The sequence below is a fragment of the Pristis pectinata genome, chromosome 7 (genome assembly GCF_009764475.1).
Source record: "Pristis pectinata isolate sPriPec2 chromosome 7, sPriPec2.1.pri, whole genome shotgun sequence".
In the NCBI taxonomy this organism is placed as follows: domain Eukaryota; kingdom Metazoa; phylum Chordata; class Chondrichthyes; order Rhinopristiformes; family Pristidae; genus Pristis; species Pristis pectinata.
The window spans coordinates 53,305,951-53,330,850 of NC_067411.1; the positions used below are offsets into that span (position 1 = coordinate 53,305,951).

Genomic DNA, 24,900 nt, shown 5'->3' on the forward strand with positions numbered 1-24,900 from the left:
AGAAAGAAGCATGCATGGGGTTTAGGAGATCAGGAATGAGTGAATCCCTTGATGACTATAAAAAGATTCAGAATACACGTAAGAAGAAAACCAGGAGGAGGACTAAGGAGAAAAATATGGTTGCTCAAGATATAAGGGAAACAAGTAGAGATGTTTTGGAGAGCATTCATATTACCAGGAGGAGGTATTTGCAGCCTTAGAGTGCATTAAGCTGGATAAATCCCCAGGGCATGACCTCAGTATCTATGGAAGCTAGAGAAGAAATTGTGGAGCTTCTTGCAAAGATATTTGCTCCCTAGTTAAACACTGGTGAAGATTCTGAAGACTGGAAGGTGGCTAACATCATTCCATTGTTTAAGAAGGGTAAGGACAAGCCAGGGAACTACAGGCTGGTCAGTTTGACATCAGTAGTGGAGGATTTACTGGAGGGAATTGTGAGGGACATGATCTACCAGCATTTGCATTGAGAGAGTCTGATTAGGAGGAGTCAGCATGGCTTTTCAAAATTGGCTCGGAGGTGAAAAGCAGAGAGTTGTGGCTGAAGGTTGTTTCCTTCAGAAGACTGGTGACGAGTGGTGTGCTGCAAGGTTCAGTGTTGGGACCCTTCTTATTCGTTATTTATATATAAATAATTTGGATGTGAATGCACAAGGCTTGATCAGCAAGTTTGCAAATGACACAAAATTAGGTGTCGTTGATAGTGAAGAAGGTTATCGTAGATTACAGTGGGATCTTGATCAGTTAGGGAAGTGGGCCAAGGATTATGGATTTCAAAACAGCTAAGTGTGAGGTGATGCATTTTGGAAAGTCAAACCAGCGTATTATAAATGGTAGGGCACTAGGGAGTATAATGGAACAGAGGCACCTTGGAGTACAAGTACATAGTTCATTGAAAGCGGCATCACAAGTAGACAAGGTGGTGAAAAAGACATTTAGCACACTGACTTTCATCAGACAGAGCATTGAGTATAGGAGTTGGGATATTATGCTGCAGTTGTATAAGTCGTTGGTGAGGTTGCACTTGGAGTACTGTGTACAGTTTTGGTCATCTTGTTATTGGAAAGGCGTGGTTAAGCTGGAAAGAGTGCAGAAAAGATTTACAAGGATGTTGTCAGGACTAGTGGTCCTGAATTATAGAGGGAGGTCTATGCCTAGGAGGAGAAGTGCTTAAAATTATGAAAGGCATAGATAAGGTGGATGGTAACAGTCTTTTCCCCAGGGTCGGAAAGTCCAAAGCTAGGGGCCATAGGTTTAGGATGAGAGGGGAAAGATTTAAAAGGAACCTGAGGGGCAACTTTTTCACACAGAGGGTGGGGAGTATATGGAATGAGCTGCCAGAGGAAGTGGTTGAGGCAGGTACAAGAAGCACTTTGATAGGTACATGGAGGGGAGTGGCCTGGAGGGATATGAGCCAAACACAGGAAATTGGGACTGGCTAAGTGGACAATGTTGTCGGCATGGACTTGCTGGGCCAAAGTGCCTGTATCCGTGCTGGATTGTTCTACATCTCTCTGGTTCTCAATTAAGGTGTTTTATTTTTGGAAAGGTTTTGTAGTATTGCTTCTGTGTAGTAAGGTACATTTAAGTTTCTCAGTGCAGTCATTTGTCTTTATATTTTCCAGTTTTGTCCCTATATTCCTTTAGTATTGGAGATACTACAAGTCTTGGGCCATATTTGCATGGAGGAATTGCTGTGCAGCTGAAAATGCCCAAAACCTTTACATTTGTGAGTATTTTTATGTGTGATGCAACATATATGGTATACAGCTTAACATTGCTATGTCTGTTAGCCTCAAATTGATGAGAGACTTAAAAAGAATTTCCACCATCTGTAGCCTATCTTCCCATATGATATGTATGCATGTATTTCTTCCACTAATTTCAAAATAGATGTTATAGTTCCTTTGAAGTAAGGATGTAACTTATCGAAAGAAAATGTTGCTTATGTCATAAACAAAGACTGCTGTAGTTCAAAGCAGTAAGCTCACTTTCACCTTCCTGAGGGCACCTAGATGTTAATATTAAATGCTACCTGAGCTGGTGATCCAATGACTGCAAAAGTTATGGATCTCGGTTGAAAACTGTCCCGTCTATATATATATTGCCATGTTTATGTGAATTGTTACTGCTTCTCTGGTGTGCATTACATTTTAATTTGCTGGCTAATTTTTAGATTAGAGTACATCATTTGCAAAAATTGTAATAATGGTTAATTTTGACCATGTGGAGAGACCTGCATACACAATTTGGAGAAGAAGCGCAGGAGAAAGAGAAAAGACAGATTTCACTACTTCAAGTGTTGCATTGACAAAAAATCCAATATCTGGGTTTCAGTTGACCTTTCTTTCCATCAAATGTGCTGCATGAAGCATTGGTTCATGGGATTCTCCTTGATGCATAATGTTACAGCAAACCATTGAGCCATTTTATTCAATTAAACGTTACCCTTAAGAATTGCTTTAGCTTAAGTTTGGCTTGATGGGAATTGTCTCCCAGTTGCAGTTAGCTGAAATTTATCACTATATCTTTGTAACTTTCTTTGTTTTTGTTTAATTCCCTTTGTTTTAGGAAAGTATGGAGACTCAACTTTTAAATCCTCGATGCTTTGTAGTAGACTTCAGCAAACCTGAGGTAAGATTTCTTTTTATGTCTGAGATTTTCTTTGCATGTGCTACAGATAACTTTAGGATTCTGACAGTCTAGCTAAAATATGAGCTTATCTGGCTCGCAGTGAAAAATTTTGGTGATTGAAGTATAGAAGTCACTAATCAGAAATGCAGATAGTTTGTGATGAAATTCTGATAGAACCAATGATTGATGACAGAGGGGAGAGGAAAATTTGAGCTCATTGCTGAAATTAACTGCATTCATGCATTAGCTGCGATTAAAAGAGGTTTCCCTGTTGCAATTGACCTTAGTGGGAAGGTTATTTCTGAACTGAACATGTGCATAATAAGCAGCCCTAGCCGTAATGAAATATGTGATTTTCAGATATGCTCAAATTTTACTCCTCTTAAAAGTCCTCTATACTAGAACAATACGGCACAGGAACAAGCTCTTTGGCCCACGATGTTGTGCCGAACTAATTAAGCTAATGATGCCTAATTAAATTAATCCCTTCACATGGTCCATATCCATCCATACTTTGCATATTCATGTGCTAATCTAAGAGCCTCTTAAATTCCTGTTTAGTATCTGCCACTCCTGGCAGTGCATTCCAGGAACCCATCACTTCCCGAGTTTAAAAAAATCATGCTGCACACATCTCCTTTGAACTTTCCCCCTCTCACCTTAAATGTATGCTCTCTAGTGTTAGAGATTTAGACCCTAGGGAAAAAGATATCTACTATCTACCTATGCCTCATGATTTTATAAACTTCTGTCAGGTCTCCTCTTAGCCTCCGCTGCTCCAGAGAAAACAACCCTAGTTTGTCCAACCTCTCCTTATAGCACATGCCCTCTAATCCAGGCAACATCCTGGTAAACTTCATTTGCACCCTCTACAAAGCCTTCACATCCTATCTATAATGGGATGACCAGAGTTGAATACAATACTCCAGATGCGGCCGAACCAAAGTTTTATAAAGCTGCATTTAAACCATGTTTATTTATTGCCTATGTCGCTTTTTTTCCCTGAAGTTATCAAGTCATATTGAGTTATGGTTCTATGGATGCTGAGAAACCTCTGCTAATTTACCACAAGCTGCATTTTTCATCTGAGTGACAGCAAACTCTGTAACAATGGAGAATTTCATGTCTGTGTCATGTCCAGTTTTCCTCTCAGGTGCGCTTGCTGACAATCAGGATAAGACCTTTGCTAATCCTCTTTTTCCTTGCTGAAACAAATAATAGCATTCCTGCCACTATATCCCCCGCTGAAATAAGCTCAAAAATCTTTCTTTTTGTATTTATGGGATGTGGCAACACCGGTTGACAAAGTGGTGAAGAAGGTGTTTGGCATACTTGCCTTCATCGTATGGGGCTTTGAGTACAAGAGTTGGGATGTCATGTTATGCACAAGACGTTGCTGAGACCGCACCTGAAGTATTGTGTGCAGTTCTGGTGACTTAGCTGCAGGAAGGATGTTGTTAAGTTGGAATGAGTGCAGAAAAGATTCACAGGAATTTTGCCGGAACTGGAGGGCTTAAGTTTTCAGGACCGACTGGATAGGCTGGGGCTTTTTTCCCTTGAATGTAGGAGGCTGAGGGGTGATCTTATAGAGGTAGATTAAATCATGAGGGGAATAGATAAGGTGAATGGTTACAGTCTTTTTTCCAGGATAGTTGAGACTAAAACCAGAGGGCATACATTTAAGATGAGAGGAGTAAAATGTAAAGGGGACCTGAGAAGTAAACTTTTCACATACAGATGAAAGTGGTTTTGTGGAACGAGTGCCAGAGGAAATGGTAGAGGCAGGTACAGTTGCAACATTTAAAAGACATTTGGACAAGTACATGGATAGAAAAGTTTTAGAGGTATATGGACCAAACACAGGCAAATGGGTGTGCTCAGGTAGGCAACTTGATTGGTATTGACAAGGTGGGCCGAAGGGCCTGTTTAGCGTGCTGTTCAACTCTATGGCTTCTGAGATCAAAGGGACTGGTGGGGATGGGAGATCGAGCCAGTTGAGCCATCACTAATAACCTGGTTTGTATGTATAACCTGATATTTTCTTTTGTAGAATAATTTCAAAGTCTTTGCATTAATTAATTTGATCCATTGATTTTTGAACAGGCACATTCCTTAAACCTCTGAACAGCGAACTTGCAGCAGTCCTACTGCCAAGTTCTGTGGTGTGCAACCATGTCTCCTGACATCTTTCCAAATTTCACGGTGGGGTGGTGTGACAAATGATAAATTTTAATACCATGGCATACCCAAGTCCAAGCTGCTGATCTACATTAGAAAGAAGAGTGATGCATCGGTGTCCCTTTAAGAATACCGTTTCACCCTGTGCTCTAGGCTGAAAAATAACTTCACTACTACTCCCTGCATTTTATCCTCCAGTCATTTTTGTATCCAATCAGAATCAGGTTTATTATCACCAAATTGTATGACATGAAAGTTGTTGTTTTGCGGCAGCAGCATAGTGCAAAGACATAAATTACTATAAATTGCAACATAAATAGTGCAAAACAAAAAGGAATAATGAGGTATTTATGGGTTCAAGGACCATTCAGGAATCTAATGTTGGAGGGGAAGAAGTTGTTCCTAAAACATTGAGCGTGGGTCTCCAGGCTCTTGTATTGTCTCCCCAGTGGTAGTAATGAGAAGAGGGCACGTCCCGGAGGGTGAGGGTCCTTAGTGATGGATGCCACCTTCTTGAGGCACCGCCTCTTGAAGATGTCCTTGATGGTCGGAAGGATTGTGCCCGTGATGGGACTGGCTGAGTCTACAACCCTCTACAGCCTCTTACAATCTTGTGCATTGGAGCCTCTATACCAGGCTATGATGCAACCAGTCAGAATGCTCTCCAGAATTTTGGTAGAGTCTTTGGTGATGTACCATATCTCCTCAAATTCCTAACAAAGTAGAGCTACTACGGTGCATTCTTCATGATTGCATCAATGTGTTGGGCCCATGATAGATCCTCCGAGATGTTGATGGCCAGGAACTTAAAGCTGCTCACCCTTTCCACTGCTGACCCATCAATGAGGACTGGTGTGTGTTCTCCCGACTTCCTCTTCCTGAAGTCGACAATTGTTTCCTTGGTCTTGCTGATGTTGAGTGCAAGGTTTTTGTTGCGACACCACTCAACCAGCTAAACGAACTCACTGCTGTACGCCTCTTCATTGCCATCTGAGATTTTACCAACAACAGTGGTGTCATCTGTGAATTTATAGATGGCATTTTTCCTGTGCTTAGCCACGCAGTCATGAGAGTAGAGAGAACAGAGCAGTGGGCTAAGCATGCATCCTTGTGGTGCAGCAAGTCATCTCATTGAGGGTCACGTGACATTGTTAAAGGGCACAGCATTGTCTATTTTAGCCATGAAATAGAATTTCAAGCTAAATTGTTAGAATTAAGAATTTTTATTTCAATAGTGGGCATTAGTGGTCAGCACAGTGGGGCAGCTAATAGAATCGTTGCCTCATAGCGCCAAATACCTAGGTTCAATCCTGACCTCTGGTCCTGTCCTTGTGGAGTTTACAGGCTTTTCTTGTGACTGCATGAGTTTCTCCGACTGCTCTGGTTTCCTCCCATTTCACAAAGAAATGCAGATTAGCAGGTTAATTGCCCCTTTTGTGTAGGTGAATGGTGGAATCTGGGGGAAGTTGATGTGGGAGAATAAAACAATGGGTTAATGTAGGATTAGTATAAATGGGAGGTTGATGGTTACCATGGACATGGTGACCCGAAGGGCCTGTTTGCATTCTGTATCTCTCTATCATTGTGGGATGGTACAAGATGCTTTAGAACCACTGAAACGTACTCACTGTTATAACTTAGGGAAGAACACATATAATTTGTGCACAGTAAGCTCCAGCAAAAGGCAGTGAGATAATTGTATCATTAATCTGATTTAATAATGTTGGTTAAGGAATAAATATTGGCCAGGACTCCAGGGGGAACCCTCCAGAACTTCTTTAAATACTGTTATGCAAACCTTTAAGCCCCCTAAGCCTAAGAGGGCAGAAGTAGTCTTTAGTTTGTACCACTTCTTCGCTGTCACCTTGAAGTATTGTCGTAGAATCATATAGTAATACAGCACAGGAGCAGGCCATTCTGCCTAACTCATCCATGCCAATCAAAGTGCCCATGTAAGTTAGTCCCATTTGCCTCTAAGCCTTTCCTATCCATATAGTTATCCAGATGTCTTTTAAGTAACGTTAACTTTCTCTAGCAGCTCATTCTATACTATATGCATCACCCTCTGCATGAAGAAGTTGCCCCTCAGATCCCTTTTAAATCTTTCCCCTCTCATCTTAAACCTATGTCCTCTAGTTCTTGATTCCCCAACTCTGGGAAAAAGACTCTGTACATTCACCCTATCTATGCCCCTCAGAATTTTATACACCTCTCTGTTCCAGGTAAAGGAAGCAGTGTGTCCAGTGGAATTGCATTATTCTCCCAAGACTTGGGCAGCTGTGGCGCCAACTCAGAACTAATAAAACAGAGGGAACAGTCTCCTCCCATTTATATTCACAGTCAGAGAAGCCCTGAAATAACTAATCTCCATCATAGCAGGAAATTAGGTGGGGTTTAATTTAACAATACAAATATATTTGCTACTTTGACATGAGAGTTGCATTTAGTTTTGGTCAATTTATTTTTTTTTCCAACAATTGTGCTATTGAGAGATTATATTCAAACTGGAAAATTAGACGATGCACTGAGAGTTTGAATTGTGTTTGACATGGACAAATTTCACCCAAAATTTTCTTTTGCACCATACAAAATAGACTAAGCTTTTCACTGCATGTGTGCGTACATGTACTTGTGCATATGACAATAAACTCAACCTTAACTTTGAATTTAATCATGTTTTATTTTTAACAGGCACCCCTGCAGATTCACACAGCAATGCTGGCCTTGGATAGATTTCAAGAGCAACACAAACATCTGCCAAACATAGGGTGACTATTTATGTATGACTTTGCATGGATAAAGATAGAAATATCAATAATATGACCAGGAAATAAGTGCATTGCATTCATAAAAGGGCTTTCCAGTAATGACAGGCTTGAGTGCATCACCAAAACCCAGTAAGTGTGTAAATCATCAGTTCATGGAAGTGACACAAGGTTGTTAGAGGCTTAATAATTACTAATCCAGTACTGGATATACTATTTTGATAGGGGTGTAGTTAAATGCTTGAAATTTAAGTGGTTTGTGCTTTTGGCTGTTTATTATTTATTTGTTAAAAGGATGTGGATGTTGCTGGCATTCATTATCCATCCATACATCTCCCTTGAGATGTCAACCACATTTTGGATCTGGAGTCACATATGGTGTATAGGTGGCAGATTTCCTCTGGATGGTTACTGTTACAGAGATTACTATTTTTATTTAAATATTTTAGTTAGTTGTCTGAATTTAAATATCCAGCTCCATGATGGGATTTGGACATGTTTCTGGATCACAAGTTCTGGATCACTAGTTTGACCACTCTGTTACCATACTCCTTGTTCAGTTTGGTCTACAAGACTAAAGGATCATTTTAAATAATTTAGAATAGTATTGATTAAAATGGTTTAGCTTGTATATCAAGGTCTTTAAAAAGTGATTTGATAAAGTGCTACCTAATAAACTTGAGGTTAAGGGGCAGTGGAAGCATCGGCTATTGCACAGAAAGAGGAGAGTGGTGTTGATTTTTTTTCAGGTTGCAATAAAATATTCAGTGAAATCCCCCTGGAGTTGCTTTTTAGAACCATTGCTCTTACAAAACTGATCTTGATCTAGAGAACAGAGCTTCAAAGTTTACTAATAGGGAGAAAAAAAACCTTAAGAAACATGGTAAATGATGAGGAAAATTGTGGCAGTCTTCAGAAAGGCATAGACTGGTTAAATGTAAAAGGAAATATAGTGAGACATCTGTAAATGATACATTTGGGAGAAAGAAAGGCAGTGAATAGTTCAGAGTACTGGGAACTTTAAAACAAAAGTTTGTCTTAATGGACACATAAAGTGAAGTATATGATAGATTGTTAATCTAAGGGGCAGGAAATCTGAGTTTGTTGTTGGAGGAGACAGTTGGTAGTGTAGAAAGAGGATTCTGGGGTTCTGTTTGTTATCATAAGAGTCATAGAATCATACAGCATGGAAACAGACCCTTTAGTGCACCAAGATTATGCTAAATATCAACCACCTATTTTTACACTAATCCCATCCTAATCAATTTTATTGCCCCAACATTTACATCATCTGTCTTCTAGATTCTACCCCTCATTCACACACTAGGGTAATATAGAGTGGCCATTTAACCTGCACGTCTTTGGGATGTAGGAGGAAATTGGAGCATGTGGAGGAAACCTTTGCAGTCACAGGGAGAATTACAAACTTCACACAGACAGCACCTAAGTTCAGAATTGAACCCAGGTCACTGGCACTGTTAGGCAGTGGCTTTACTAGCTGTACCATTTTGCTGCCCTGGAATATTGAGCAGTTTTGACAGGGAAGATTCCAGTTGTATTGGTATTGGTTTATTATTGTCGCTTGTATCGAGGTACAGTGAAAAACTCGTATCATACAGGTCAATTCATTACACAGTGCAGTTACATTGAGTTAGTACGAAGTGCATTGAGGTATTACAGAGTAAAGTGTCATAGCTACAGAGAAAGTGCAGTGCAATAAGGTGCAAGGTCACAACAAGGTAGATTGTGAGGTCAGAGTCCATCTCATCGTTCGATAGCCTTATCACAGTGGAGTAGAAGCTGTCCTTAAGCCTGGTGGTATGTGCCCTCAGGCTCCTGTATCTTCTACCTGATGGGAGAAGAGAGAATGACCCGGGTGGGTGGGGCCTTTGATTATGCTGGCTGCTTCACCAAGGCAGTGAGAGCTGAAGACAGAGTCCAAGGAGAGGAGGCTGGTTTCCGTGATGTGCTGGGCTGTGTCCACAACTCTCTGCATTTTCTTGCGGTCCTGGGCAGAGCAGTTGCCATACCAAGCCGTGATGCACCCAGATAGGATGCTTTTTATGGTGTATTGATAAAAGTTGGTGAGTATCAAAGGGGACATACTGAATTTCTTTAGCCTCCTGAGGAAGTAGAGGCACTGGTGGGCTTTCTTGGCCATGGCATCTACGTGATTTGACCAGGACAGGCTGTTGGTGATGTTCACTCCGAGGAACTTGAAGCTCTCAACCCTCTCGACCTTAGCGCCGTTGACGTAGACAAGTGCATGTACACTGCCCCCTTTCCTGAAGTCAATGACCAGCTCTTTTGTTGACATTGAGGAAAAATTTGTTGTCATGACACTATTCCACTAAGCTCTCTATCTCCCTCCTGTACTCCGACTCATCGCTGTTTGAGATACGGCCTACAACGGTGGTATCATCTGCAGACTTGTAGATGGAGTTAGAGCAGAATCTGGCCACACAGTCATGAGTATATAGGCTTGATATATAGTATATGTGCTTGATCTGGTCCAGCCAGATGTGGCGATAATTATTCAAATCAGTTATACACCAAGTATTTTGGAAACATATGGGCTGTACTTTAGGGGCTTCAACCACAGGGACAGAGTCTGCACTGTAAGGTGGCACAGTGACACAGCAGATAGTACTGCTACTACATAGTTACACTGACCCTAGCTTAATTCAGACCTTGAGTGCAGTCTGTATGGAGTTTGCACGTTCTCTCTGTGGCTGTGTAGATTTCTCCTACCTACCAAAGATGCACTGGCAAGTTAATAAGCTACTCTACATGGCCTCTGGTGTAGGTAGCAAGAGAAGTGAGGGAAAGAGTTGATGGGTATGTCAGAAAGAATACAAAGAAATAAGTTGTGATGAAAAAACAACAAGATGCTGGAGGGACTCAACAGGTCAGGCAGCTTCCGTGGAGAAAAGCAGACAGTCAATGTTTCTGGTCAGGACCCTTCTTAAGGGTTGTGAAATGGGACTGATCAGAATGCTCTGGGAGCCTAAAGGGACGTGATGGACCAAAAGGTAATGAGGAATATGAGACTTAACTAAATGGAAAAGAAGAAAGTTATACTGAGGATAAGACTAACAAAGCTACAGCAGTGGGAACGGTTGAATTGATTGATAGCTGCAGAAATGTTGTCATGAATTACATTAGGGATTTCAGTGCTTGAAACAGTAGTAGAGTGATTTTTATTATATAGGGACATGTGCTTGAAAGCTAGGGGAATATAGATGGTGAGGAAAAGAAAGATGTGTTCAGCAATGACTTTGTACGTGATCAACATAATGCAAGTAGAAGCTAGCTGAAATGGTTACAAATATAGGTAGGTGAGTTTGTTTTGCAGGAGAGGTTTAAGGAGGAGTAAATCAGAGTACAAAATGCAGAATGAATTGAAGATTGAAATCCCTAAAGATTAGGAATCCAATGGATGAACTTTTAAGGAGTGTGAGGAAATGAAAAATGCGTTCATATATTTTTTTTGTGTGAGATGTTGACTGTAACTGACTCGATTGCTTTGCATTGTAATGACCTGCCCTAATGTTGATTGTAGCAGACTTACCAATACTAAGTTGTTTTGTATTTGCAACAAGATGTCTTCAGGATGCAGAGGAGCTCATGAAATTGGCTTTAACTGTAAATGAAACACTGAAAAATAGGGTGAGTGATTATTTTCAGCAAAAGCACCTTTTTGCTTAATCAATGGCAAAGTATATAGATTGTCGTCTAAACTATTTGTTTTAATGCTAACATTATCTGTGCCATCCATCGCTGACCCAGCCAAATGCATTTATTGTTTACTCAGTTACCAGATAATTTTGAAATAGTGCTGTTCTTACAATAGAAAATAGTCTCAACTTATGTGATTTTTATATTGGTTCACAACAGGAAGGAATTTGACTCACAAAAGTCAATGTTTTAAAACTCATCACATCAAACATAATGAATAACACTTTGCACAGAGTCAACTAAAATCAATGTCTAATTAAAGTCCTCTGAATACAATCAGTGATGTTGTCACACCCCTCTTTTATCACAATCAGTTGACAGATTTGTCATACCTAGAACATAGAACAGTATAGCACAGGAACAGGCCCTTTTAGCCCAGCTGTCTGTCTGAATGTGATACCAATCCGATCTAATCTCATCTGCCTGTATGTGATCTATAACCCTCCATTCCCTGTTCATTTGCCTGTCTAAATGCCTCTTAAACATTGCTTTCAAACCTCCTTCTGCCTCTTCCCCTGGCAGCATGTTCCAGGCACCTAATTCTATCTGTATTTAGGAAAAAACTTGCCTTGTGAATCTCTTTTAAACTACCTTCCTCTCACCATAAAGCTATGCCAGTTCCACTCTGGGAAAAGGACTCTGATGATCTATGCTTCATGTAATTTTATATACTTCAATCAGGTTGCCCCTCAGCCTCTAATGGTTCGGTCCAGAGAAAACCAAGTTTGTCCACCCTCTCCTTGGAGCTAATCCTCTCTAATTCAGGCAGTGTTCTGGTGAAGACACAAGAGACTACAGATTCTGGAACCTGGAGCAAAAAACAAACTGCTGGAGGAACTCAGTGGGTCAGGCAGCATCTGTGGAGAGAAATGGACGATCACTGTTTTGGGTTGAGACCCTTCATCGGACAGAACAATTAGAGGGGAAGTAGCCTGTAATCCCGCCACAGGTTCATGCCAATTTCTTTGGCTGTCTCCAGGCTGGAGCCCCCGGCATTTACCACCGGTTCCCACTGCTCTTCGTTCTTCCCCTGCTACCAATGATGCCACACTAAGCCCCCCACCCCAGATCCCATACACCCTTCCTGATTCCTCACCTTCCTCTCTCTCCTCCAAGCCCCCTTCCACCCACCACATCACCCCACCCCCACCAAATGCCCTCTTCTGATCCTGCCTGGCCCCATTTCCAACCCTTGTTGTCTGTGTCTTTACCATCCCTTCTGACCTCCCTCTTTCTGGTGCTGAGCGGTCTGTCCTCAGCAGAAGCCTCACCTTTGCACCCCCGTGCCTACATCTCAATGATTTCCATGCTCGCCATGATGTTGAACTCTTCTTTCATCACTTCTACCTTCCTGTCTATTTCTTTGGCAAGGAGTCCTTACCCGCTCCTACTGATGACCCTTTCTTCCGTTTCCAACTCTCCTCTTCCTCTTGGACTTCCAACTGCCAACCTGACATCTACCATCTTGACTTCCCCACTCCCCTTGCCCATTCCAACCTCACCCCCTCTGAACACTTAGCTCTCCGCTCATTCTGCACCAATCCCGACCTCATAATCAAACCCTCAGACAAGGGCAGTACCATTGCAGTCTGGCAGACTGACCTCTACCTTGCAGAGGCTAGGCAGCAGCTCTTAGACAGTTCTTCAGACCGTCAACTGTGGCCCCACCAACGATCAACAGGCTACTGTCTCCCCTACCATCACAGATGTCATCACTTCAGGAGATCTCCCCTTCACAGCCTCCAGTCTGATAATTCCCCAATCCCGTACTGCCTGTTCCTACCTCTGACTCAAGATCCACAAACAGGACTGTCCTGGTAGGCCCATTGTTTCTGTCTGCTCTTGCCCCACTGAACTAATATCCTCATACCTCAACTCTACATTGTCCCCCCTTACCCAATCCCTTCCCACCTACGTCTGGAACACCTTGCATGATACTAACCATTTTAACAACTTCCAATTCCCTGGGCCCTGCTGCCATGTCTTCACCATACACTTCCAGTCTCCATCAGGAAAGCCTTAGAACTTTCCCGTTTCTTTCTTGAACATATATGCAAACAGTTCACCTCTCCTAACACTCTCCTCTGCCTGGTGGAACTTGTGCTTACCCTGAACAACTTCCCTTTTGATTCTTCCCACTTTCTACAAATTAAGCATATAGCCATTGGTACTTGAATAGCCCTAGACGCGCCTGCCCTTTTGTTAGCTACATGGAGTACTCTTTGTTGCAATCCTGCCTCCTGCACATGTGCAGAACTCATCAGTTTCATCAACTTTGTTACTAACTTCCACCCTGCCCTCAGATTCACTGGGACCATTTCCGATACCTCTCTCCCCTTTCTGGATCGTAGAAGACAGACTATCCACTGACATTTACTGCAAACCCACTGACTTGTACACCACCTCCCACCTCTCTGTCCTCAGCCTCCTCCACTGCCAGGATGAGGCCAAATGCAAACTAGAGGAATAGCACCTCGTATTCCACCTAGGTAGTCTACAACCTGACAGCATGAACATTGAATTCTCCAACTTCTGATAAACTGCTCCCCTGTCTCCCTTTTCTCTCTGCTCCTGATCTATCCAGTTCCTCCTACACTCACCCCAGCGCCCATCACCCTGTTTCTTTCTCCTCCTCCACCCACTCCATCTGCACTTCCCACCTCCCTCATTGATTTTGTGCTCCACCTTCCTCTCCTATCAGATTCCATCATCTTCAGCCCTTTGTTGCCACCATTTATCACCTCCCAGACTCTGTCGCTATTTCCCCTCCATTTGCTTTTCAATCCTGCTCACCTGGATCTACCTATAACTGGCTAGCTCTTGCACCACCCCTTCCCTTCATCATTTATACTGGCTATCTTCCCATTATCTTCCGGTACAGTTTTTCTGAGGAGATGACAAAGATAATCGATGAGTGTAGGGTAATGGCTGTTATATATGAATCAACTATAAATTGAGGGTCTCGACCCGAAACGTCAACTGTCCATTTTCCGCCGCAGACATTGATGTCCCTGAGTTCCTCCAGCATCTTGTTTTTTTTCCTCATTCACACACTCTACCCCCCAATCCCCTATCACCCGGTTTCTTTACCCTCCTCCACCTACTCCATGTGCCCATCACTCACACATTGGGTCCCCTCTACCAAATTTTATGTCGTCTGCAAAATTACTAATCAGCCCACCTACAATTTCCTCCAAATTATTTGTATACTTCACAAACAACAGAGGTCCAAGCACCAATCCTTATGGAACACCACTGGTCACAGACCTTCTGTCAGAAAAACACTCCCCACCACTACCTTCTGCCAGGCCAAATTGGATCCAATCTACCAGGTCTCCATGGATCCCATATGCCTTAATCTTCTGGATCAGCCCATCATGAGGGATTTTGTTGAAAGTTTTACTAAAGTTGATTTATATATAACATCCATTGCCCTACACACAAGTTTGTAAGACATGACCTCCACTGCACAAAGCCATGCTGACTATCCCTAATAAGTCTGTTTTTCCAGATATAAGTAGATCCTATCTCTTAAGAATCTTCTCCAATAATTTCCCTACCACTCACCGGACTATAATTTCCTGGTTTTTCTCAACTGTCCTTCTCAAACAGAAGAACAACATTGGCTATTTTCCAATCCTCTGAGACTTCGCCTGTGGCTAAAGAGGACACAAAGACCTCTGTCAAGGCCCCAGCAATCTTCCCTCTTGTCTCGCTCAATAATCTGGGATAGCTCCCATCTGGCCCTTGGGATATATCCACCTTAATGTTCTTCAAGAATCCAACATCTCCCTCTTCTTGATATCACCATGCCCTAGAATTTCAGCATACATTTCCCTGACCTTGCTTGCTATCCTTAATGTCCTTGTCCTTTGTGAATACAGATGTGAATTACTTGTTTTGTACCTCGCCCACTTCCTCTGGCTCCAGGCACAAGTTCCCTCCTTTGTCCTTAAGTGGTCCTACCCTCTCACTAGTTACATTCTTGTTTTTAATGTATGTATAAAATGCATTGGGATTCTCCTTAATCCTATTCGCCAAAGACATTTCATGGCCACTTTTAGCCCTCCTGATTCCCTGTTTGTTCTCTCCTGTTTCCCAAAGGCCTTGTCTGACATCAGCTTCCTAAACCTGTCATATGCTTTCTCTTACTTTTTGACTAAATTTGCAGCATTTATCGCCATCCAACATTCCTGAACCTTGCCATCCTTGTGTTTTTTCCCCATAGGAACATGTTGGTCCTGAATTCTGACCAGCTGGCCTTTAAATGACTCCCACATGTCAGATGTGGACTTACCCAATAACAGCTGCTCCCCAGATCCTGCCTAATACTGTTGAAATTAGTCTTTCCCAGTTTAGCACTTTCCCCAGAGGTCCATAACTATCTGAAATCTTACAGAATTATGCTTACGGTTTCCAAAATGCTCTCCCACTGAAACTCCGATCACCTGACCAGGTTAATTTCTCAATACAGTATCTAGTATGGCCCCTTCTCTGGTTGGACTATCTACATACCTTCTCAAGAAATCCTCATGGATGCATCTAACAAATTCTATCCCATCTGAGCCTCTGGCACCAAGGGAATCCGAGACAATTTTGGGGAAATTAAAATTACCCACGACACCTACCCTGTTTTTATGTCTTTCCATAATCAGCCTACATATCTGTACCTCTATTTCCCCCAGCTGTTTGGCCTATAGTATAACCCCGTCATAGTGATTGCACCTTTGTTATTCCTGAGCCCTACCCACATGGCTTTACTGAATGAGCCCCCCAGGATATCCTCACTAAGTGACACTGTGACATTCTTCCTGATCAGTAGTGCAGTTTTCCCTCCTCTTTTACATCCTTATCTATCACGTCTGAAATATCTCATCCCTGGAACGTTGAGCTGCCAGTCCTGCCCTTCTCTCACCTAATTCTCTTTAATGGCTACAACATCATACTTCCGTGTACAAATCCAGGCCCTGAATTCATCTGCTTTACCCATAACACTCCATAGGGCCATAAGACATAAGAGCAGAATTAGGCCATTAGGCCCATTGAGTCTGCTCCGCCATTCGATCAAGGCTGATTTATTTTTCCCTCTCAACCCCATTCTCCTGCCTTCTCCCTATAACCTTTGACACCCTTACTAATCAAGAACCTATCAACCTCTGCTTTAAATATACCCAATGACTTGGCCTCCACAACCATCTGTGGCAATGAAATCCATAGATTCGCCACCCTCTGGCTAAAGAAATTCCTCCTCATCTCTGTTCTAAAGGGACGTCCTTCTATTTTGAGGCTGTGCCCTCTGGTCCTAGACTCTCCCACTACTGGAAAGATCATCTTCACATCCACTCTGTCAATGGCTTTCAATATTCGGTAGGTTTCATTCTGCAGGGAGTACAGGCCCGGAGCCATCAAATGTTCCTCGTATGTTATTCCCTTCATACCTGGGATCATTCTTGTAAACCTCCTCTGGACCCTCTCCAATGCCAGCACATCCTTCCTTAGACATGGAGCCCATGAGAGGCATAGATAGAGTGAATGCACAGTCTTTTTCCCAGGGTTGGGGAATCAAGAACTATAGGACATAGGTTTAAGGGAAGAGATTTGACAGGAACCTGAGGGGCAACTTTTGCACCCAGAGGATGGATATGGAATATATGTACATGGAATGAGCTGCCTGAGGAAGTGCTTGAGGCAGGAACATTACCAACATTTAAAAGAAACTTGGACAGGTACATGGATAGGAAAAATTCAGAGGGATATGGGCCAAATGTGGGCAAATGGGACAAATCTTGGTTGGCATGAACTGGCTGAATGCCCTGTTTCCATAAAACTGTTGTGATCACTGTTTCCAATATGCTCTCCCACTGAAATGCCAGTCACCTGGCCAGGCTTGTTTCCCAGTACAAGGTCTAGCATGGCCCCTTGCCTAGTTGGACTATCCACACACTTTATCAAGAAGCCCTCTTGAACGCACCTAACAATTCTGCCCTGTCTAAGCCACTTGCACTAAGGAAATCCTAGTCAATATTGGGGAAGTTAAAATCAACCGCTATAATAACCTTGTTGCTTTTTGATCTTTGCATAAACTGCTTGCATCTCTGTTCCTCTATCTCCCACTGGCTTTTGGGAAGCCCGTAGTATAACCCCATCAAAGTGATTGCACCTTTCATAGTTTTTGAGCTCTACTCATATTTCTTCAGTGGATGAGCCCTCCAGTATGTTCTCTCTCAGTGCAGCTGTGACATTCTCCCTTATTAGTAATGCAACTCCTCCACCTCTTTTACTTCCTTCTCTATCACGTCTGAATCATCAAAATCCTGGAACATTGAACTGCCAGTACTGTCCCTCTTGCAACCATATGTCTGTAATGGCTACAACATCATAGTTCCATGCACTGATCCAGACTCATCTGCCTTGCATTGAAATAAATACATTTCAGGCATACTAGTTCCTGACTTTTTGTCAGCTGGGTAAAAGAGGAATGCTTCAGATTTGGATTGAATAGCTAAAATCCATGACCTGTTTTCAGTCTGAAAATTTTTTTCCAATGTTTTTAGAATGAGTTTCAGCAATTGCAGAATTTCAGAGATTTTACCTCTCTATTTACGAAATTCTGGGTTTTCGTGTAACTGTGCTAACCCTTGAAATTTTGCCGGCTTAACTAAATACACCATTAGAATAGTTGGGTCAGGCGGCTTGGAGCTCGACTTGTGGGTCATGTATGGAGTTGTGACAACCTATTTAATTTCATAGCAATGCGTGTAAGCTTGACTGTGATCTTGATGGCTGTTGGACTAATAATGGAAGCAGAGTCACCTTAAAATCTGAAAATTCATTAGTTACAATTTTAAGTAGCTCCGATACATTTACAGCTTTTGGTAATGGGGAGATAATCCAAAGTGCATATGACAAGTACTGTCTAATTTATCTGTCATTAGCAGAACTGTGAAGCATTTTCTTTGAAATACAGGTGATATGGCCTTGGTTAGGTTATTCTATTACAACTGCAGATGCTGAAATCTGGATTTACTCATTTTATTTCATTTATAACTTTGACAAAGTGATCACCTTTTAGAGGTATAGCCAGATTTTAGTGACTTCTGAAATAAAAATAGAAAAGCTATAAATTTTTAACAAGTTGGGCAGCAACAGTAGAGAGAGAAACAATATTAGCATTTCATGTAAATAATCTGGGTCCTGCAACAATGAATATTTTACTTGTACTTCCGTGTATTGCAGACTGCAGTTAATCAAGATATTGTTAAGTGGCTCTCACGGACAGCAAGAGGTTGTTTGGCCCCTCTTACTGCTGCTTTTGGTGGAATCATCAGCCAGGAAGCTTTGAAAGCACTTACAGGAAAATTTTCTCCGCTGCAGCAGTGGGTTAGTTTTTTATATGTTTAAGCCTGTTGACTATTACTTATTTAAAAAAAAGTTAAGGAGTTTTATTGATTCACAGAATATTACGTTTATTTTGTTTTATAGCTGTATTTTGATGCAACGGAGATATTTCAGACTCTAGAAAGTACAAACAGTGATCAGTTCCAACCACGGTAGGTGTGATGTGTCAGTTTGTGTGGGGATTTGATGGATAGGAGGATGCAAGCTAAATGTGTTGCTGGATATAAGATATTCAACACCTACTTGGAAGTGTTGAATTATTCCAACCCATTTAATAGGTCTGACTGAATGCTGGAAGTGATATTTGCATATGATATTTGTTTTACTGAACATACATAGAACAGTACAGCAGACGAACAGGCCCTTCAGCCCACGGCCTGTGCCAACCAAGACGATATAACTAATCCCATCTATCTGCACAAGGTCCAAATCCCTCTTTGCCCTGTTCCTATGCCTGTCCAAATGCCTCTTTAAGTGTCACTATCATATGCTTCCACCACCACCCATGGCAGTGCGCTCCAGATAACTACCACTCTCTGTGTGTGTAAAAAAAAATGCTGGCCTTGTATATTTCCTTTAAACTTTCCGCTTCTCACTGCCCTCTAGTATTTGACATTTCCACCCTGGGAAAAAGGCTCTGACTATCTACCCTATCTATGCCTTCAAAATTTTATATATTTCTACCTGGTCGCTCCTTAGCCTCTGACGTTCCAAGTTTGTTCAACCTCTCCTTATAGCTGATACACTCTAATCCAGGCAACATCCTGGTGAACTATTTCTGTACCCTCTCCAAAGCCTCCACATCCTTCCTGAAAAGGAGTGACCAGAACTGCATGCAGTATTCCATAATATTCCAACATTTTATACAGCTGCAACATGGCTTCCCTACTTTTATACTCCACACCCTGACTGATGAAGGCAAGTGTGCTGTTAGCCTTTGTTACTTGTGTTGCCATTTTCAGAGAGCTACGGACTTGCACCCCAAGATCCTGTTGGTCCTAATGTTCATGCCATTTAAGTTGAGTTTATTATCATGTGCACAAGTACAGTGAGGTGCAGGTACAATGGAAAAACTTGCTTGCAGCAGTATCACAGACATGTAGATTCAGATAACAACAATAAATTGTACATGGATAATATACGACAGTGACGAAAAAAAGGACTGCAAAACAAAACATTAGTGCAAAGAAAAAAATACAGTCAGAGACAATTTCATGGTAGTGCAAGAGATGGTCCGTAGTGTTCTGATGCTGAGATGGGATTAGGGTGGTGCAGGTTAGTTCAAGAACTGGATGGTTGTAGGAAAGTAGCTGTTCCTGAATCTGGTGGTGTGGAACTATAGGCTTCTGTACTCCCTGCCTGACAGTAGCAGTGAGAAGAGGGCATGACCTAGATGGTGGAGTTCCTTAATGATAAAGATCCTTGATGATAGATGATGGGAAGGGCTGTGCCCATTACTCTCTGGAGCCTCTTGTGTTACTGTGCGTTGCAATTGCCATGCCAGGCCATGATGAAATCCAGTCAGGATCCTTTCAACACTGCAAATGTTGAAGTTTGTTAGAGTATTTGGTGACATGTCAAATCTCCTTAAGCTTCTTAGAAAGTAGAGGCACCAGTGCTCCTTCGTAATTGTATCTACGTGCTGGGCGCGGACAGTTCATCTGAGATGTTAACGCCCAAGAATTTGAAGATGATAATTCTCTCCACCTCTGACCCACCAATGAGAACTGACGTTGAGCATGAGGTTGTTATTGTGGCACCACTCAGCCAGGTGTTCTATCTCACTCCTGTATGCTAACTCATGACTGTTCGAGATTTGGCCAACAACAGTGGTATCATCGGCAAATTTGTAGATGGTATTGGAGCTGTGCTTAGCCACACGGTCGTGGGTGTAAAGAGAGTAGTGCAGGGGTCTAAGCATGCAGCCTTAAGGTGCACCTATGTTGATGGTCAGCAAGGAGATGTTGTTACCAATTTGTACTGATTGAAGCCTTTAGTGTATTTGTTTTGTAGGATGTAGGCATTGCTAGTAAGATGAATGTTTTTTATCCCTCCTAAATTGCCCTTGAGAAAATGGTGGTTAATCACCATTGTATTGAAAGTACTCCATGGTGCTGTTCCAGTTGTTGAAATAACAAAAAGGGAACAGAGATGGTGTTCCCTCATTGTTGTTTCAAGGGACTAGAATAATACTAATCGTTCAAATCAGGATGGTTGTTTGCTTACAGTAATGGTAGGGGTGGTTGGATGTTTAAGGTGATGGATTAGTTTTACTGAACGCATTAGAATGAGGAACAGCAGTTAGCCACTCAGCCCAATGATTCTTCTCCGTATTCAATGAGACTATGGCACGTCAGCTTGTAATTTCAAATCCGTATTCTCGTGGACCAATCGTGACTTCTTACCTTATTGCTTATCACGTATCATCTACCGCTGCCTTAAATATTCAGTGATTCTGCTCTTTACTGCCTTTTGTGTAAGGAAGTTCCAAAGGCTCAGAACCCTCTGAGAGAAACAATTTCATCTGTTAACTGGATTTTAAACTGTAACCTCTAGCTTTAGATTCTCCCACAAGATGAAACATTCTTTCCATATCTACCCTATCGCGACCTCTCGGGATCTTGTATGTTTCCATTCAAATCAGCTGTCACACTTCTAAGCTCCATTGGATAAAAGCCTAACTTGTCCAAACTTTCCTCATCAGAGAAGTTTCAGTTTAGTAAGCCTTTTGATCTGTTCACTTTATGAAATACATATTTTACATTCACATTAACATATGTGCCCATTATTCTGGTTATCTAATGGTATTTATAATTAATCTGGGTTTTTATAGAGGAGATCGATATGATGCTCTGCGTGCATGCGTTGGAGAATCTATCTGCCAAAAACTTAGCAACCTCAATGTTTTCATGGTAAGTATGTTTAAAAAAGCATTATTCTACACCCAAGAGAAGCATTTCTCTCCTTAGTTGGGACCAACAGTGTTTTGGATTTTTAAGACTAATATCGGCTGACGTAATGGGAGCAGAATCTGTATGGCAGTCTACTGAACTTCTGTTGAGAAAGTCTGCTGAGCTATTTTATGTCTGTTCCTATTACCCTCCTGAAATTTTGCCAGTTCCACCAGAATGGTTTAAAGGTGGAATATTTGTGGTCTGTAATAAATTAAAATATTAATCCAATTTGGCCCATGGCTGGGAGTTTGACAGTCCCACCAATCCATCAGTACTTACAGTCCCTGTCTGCTAATATGGGAGAGCGTTGAAGCATGTAAAACAATAAAGAAGCACTAAATCCACAAGCATTTTTAACAAAGTTAAAGAAGTCTAGGTAATGAAAGGCTATACGAGTTGTGAGAAAGCTGCAGAAAGGCTTTGAAGGGATATAAACAAGCTAAGTGAATGGGTGATAGCATGACAAATGAAATATTATTTAAAAAAAAAGTATGCTCATTCACTTTGAAATAGAAAAGCAGAATATTTTTAAATGGTGGGAGGTTTAAAGTTCTTGATGTTCAGTGTGATCTGGGTGTCTTCACAAATCACTGAAAGCTAACATGCTGATACAGCAAACAGCGAAAAGACTATTGGCCCTTGTTGCTATGGGATTTAATTACAAGAATAATGATGTCTTACTGCAATTATATAAAGTCTTGGTAAAATCCCGTGTGGAAAATTGTGAGCATGTCCAGTCTCCTTACCTTGGAGAAAGATATTTGGAATGGAGATGGTGAAGAGAGGCATGATTTATAAGGTTTCCAGCCTAATTCCTGTGGAGTAATCTCTTGAAGCATTCAAAATTCTTATGGGGGCATGAGACTGCAGCCGCTGGAATCTGGAGCAAAAGACAAACTGTTGAAGAAACTCAGCGGGTCAGGTAGCATCTGTAGAGGGAAATGAACACTCAATGTTTTGAGTCTAAACCCTTCATCTGGACTCGTGGGACTTGACTGGGTAGGTATAGGGATAGTGTGTCTGCCGGCTAGTACATCTAGAAGCAGGGTCACAGTTGTGAAATAAGGGGTCAGCCATTCATGGCTAAGATAAGAAGAAACGTCATTCATAGGGTAGTTGGTCTTTGGAATTATTTATCCAAGAGGACTAAGTACATTCTTACTTCAGTGGTTGGTAAGTTGATGGAGAAGATTGTGAGAGGCAGGATTTATGAACATTTGGAGAGGTATAATATAATTAGAAATAGTCAGCATGGCTTTGTCAAGGGCAGGTCCTGCCTTACGAGCCTGATTGAATTTTTGAGGAGGTGACTAAACACATTGATGAAGGAAGAGCAGTAGATGTAGTGTATATGGATTTCAGCAAGGCATTTGATAAGGTACCCCATGCAAGGCTTATTGAGAAAGTAAGAAGGCATGGGATCCAAGGGGACATTGCTTCGTGGATCCAGAACTGGCTTGCCCGCAGAAGGCAAAGAGTGGTTGTTGATGGGTCGTATTCTGCATGGAGGTCGGTGACCAGTGGTGTACCTCAGGGATCTGTTCTGGGACCCTTACTCTTTGTGATTTTTATAAATGACCTGGATGAGGAAGTGGATGGATGGGTTAGCAAGTTTGCTGATGACACAAAGGTTGGAGGTGTTGTGGATAGTGTGGAGGGCTGTCAGAGGTTACAGTAGGACATAGATAGGATGCAAAACTGGGCTGAGAAGTGGCAGATGGAGTTCAACCCAGATAAGTGTGAAGTGATTCATTTTGGTAGGTCAAATATGATGGCAGAATATAGTATTAATGGTAAGACTCTTGGCAGTGTGGAGGATCAGAGGGATCTTGGGGTCCGAGTCCATAGGACGCTCAAAGCAGCTGCACAGGTTGACTCTGTGGTGAGGAAGGCATACTGTGTATTGTCTTTCATCAATCGGGGAATTGAATTTAGGAGCCGAGAGGTAATGTTGCAGCTATATAGGACCCTGGTCAGACCCCACTTGGAGTACTGTGCTCAGTTCTGGTCACCTCACTACAGGAAGGATGTGGAAGCCATAGAAAGGATGCAGAAGAGATTTACAAGAATGTTGCCTGGATTGGGGAGCGTGCCTTATGAAAACAGGTTGAATGAACTCGGCCTTTTCTCCTTGGAGTGATGGAGGATGAGAGGTGACCTGATAGAGGTGTATAAGGTGATAAGAGGCATTGATCATGTGGATAGTCAGAGGCTTTTGCCCAGGGCTGAAATGGTTGCCACAAGAGGACACAGGTTTAATGTGCTGGGGAGGAGGTACAGAGGAGATGTCAGGGGTAAGTTTTTTTTACTCAGAGAGTGGTGAGTGTGTGGAATGGGCTGCCGGCAACGGTGGTGGAGGCGGATACGATCGGGTCTTTTAAGAGACTTTTGGATAAGTACATGGAGCTTAGAAAAATAGAGGGCTATGGCTAAGCCTAGTAATTTCTAAGGTAGGGACATGTTCGGCACAACTTTGTGGGCCGAAAGGCCTGTATTGTGCTGTAGGTTTTCTATGTTTTCTAACACAGGTATCAATAGATTTAAGGCTGTTAAGGGAATCGAGGATTATGGACTTAGAACTGGGCAATAGCACTAAGGTAAAAGATCAGCTATCACCTTTTTAAATGGTGTCACAGACATAAGGAAGGTTACTTCTTGCTCTCTTTTATGTTCAAAGAACACACCAGTTCTTTGTCACAACTGTTAAAAAAAAATTACACATTTACAGCATTTATTGAAGGTCCTGACCAAAGGCACACAATGATTTATGTTGACCATCGTTCCTGACTTCAGGAGTAGTAAATTCATAAAACAATTTTCCTCACAATATTTAGCATTAGTGTCTCCTTCACAAATATATCTCTCCAAGGCAGAGAGACTGGACCTGGTCACAATTTTCCACATGGGATCTCACCAAGACATTGTATACAGTGTCACTTTCTGCCACTTAGAATGAAATAACGAAGGATTTCTGTATCAACTATATCCGCTTTTATGCACCAGAGCCGCAGTATCCTGCAGTAAACATTTTTTTTAGAATATGATTGCGCTACATGCCTTGTGCATTCACTGGCTACGTAAGCCACCTGATCTTCATTCTTAACTGATATGAGGCCATCATCAGAACCCAATGATATCAGAACTTATTCCAACCAAATTATCTTTTGATGTGTAGTGAAACAATTTCATTAAATCACTTTTAGCTTCTTAAGAATACAGTTTATATATGTTAATTG

General features: G+C 41.9%; 1 protein-coding gene across 2 annotated transcripts in view; it reads left to right on the forward strand.

The window, feature by feature from the left end:
• uba6 (ubiquitin like modifier activating enzyme 6) overlaps nt 1-24,900 on the forward strand; it is a 228,766-nt gene that overhangs the window by 77,565 nt on the left and 126,301 nt on the right. For both annotated transcript variants that reach the window (XM_052019228.1, XM_052019229.1), the window contains exons 10-16: nt 1,623-1,726; nt 2,569-2,631; nt 7,501-7,577; nt 11,177-11,243; nt 18,549-18,692; nt 18,795-18,862; nt 21,544-21,622. In XM_052019228.1, coding sequence (XP_051875188.1) covers nt 1,623-1,726; nt 2,569-2,631; nt 7,501-7,577; nt 11,177-11,243; nt 18,549-18,692; nt 18,795-18,862; nt 21,544-21,622 — 602 coding nt within the window. The remainder of the gene's footprint in view (nt 1-1,622; nt 1,727-2,568; nt 2,632-7,500; nt 7,578-11,176; nt 11,244-18,548; nt 18,693-18,794; nt 18,863-21,543; nt 21,623-24,900) is intronic.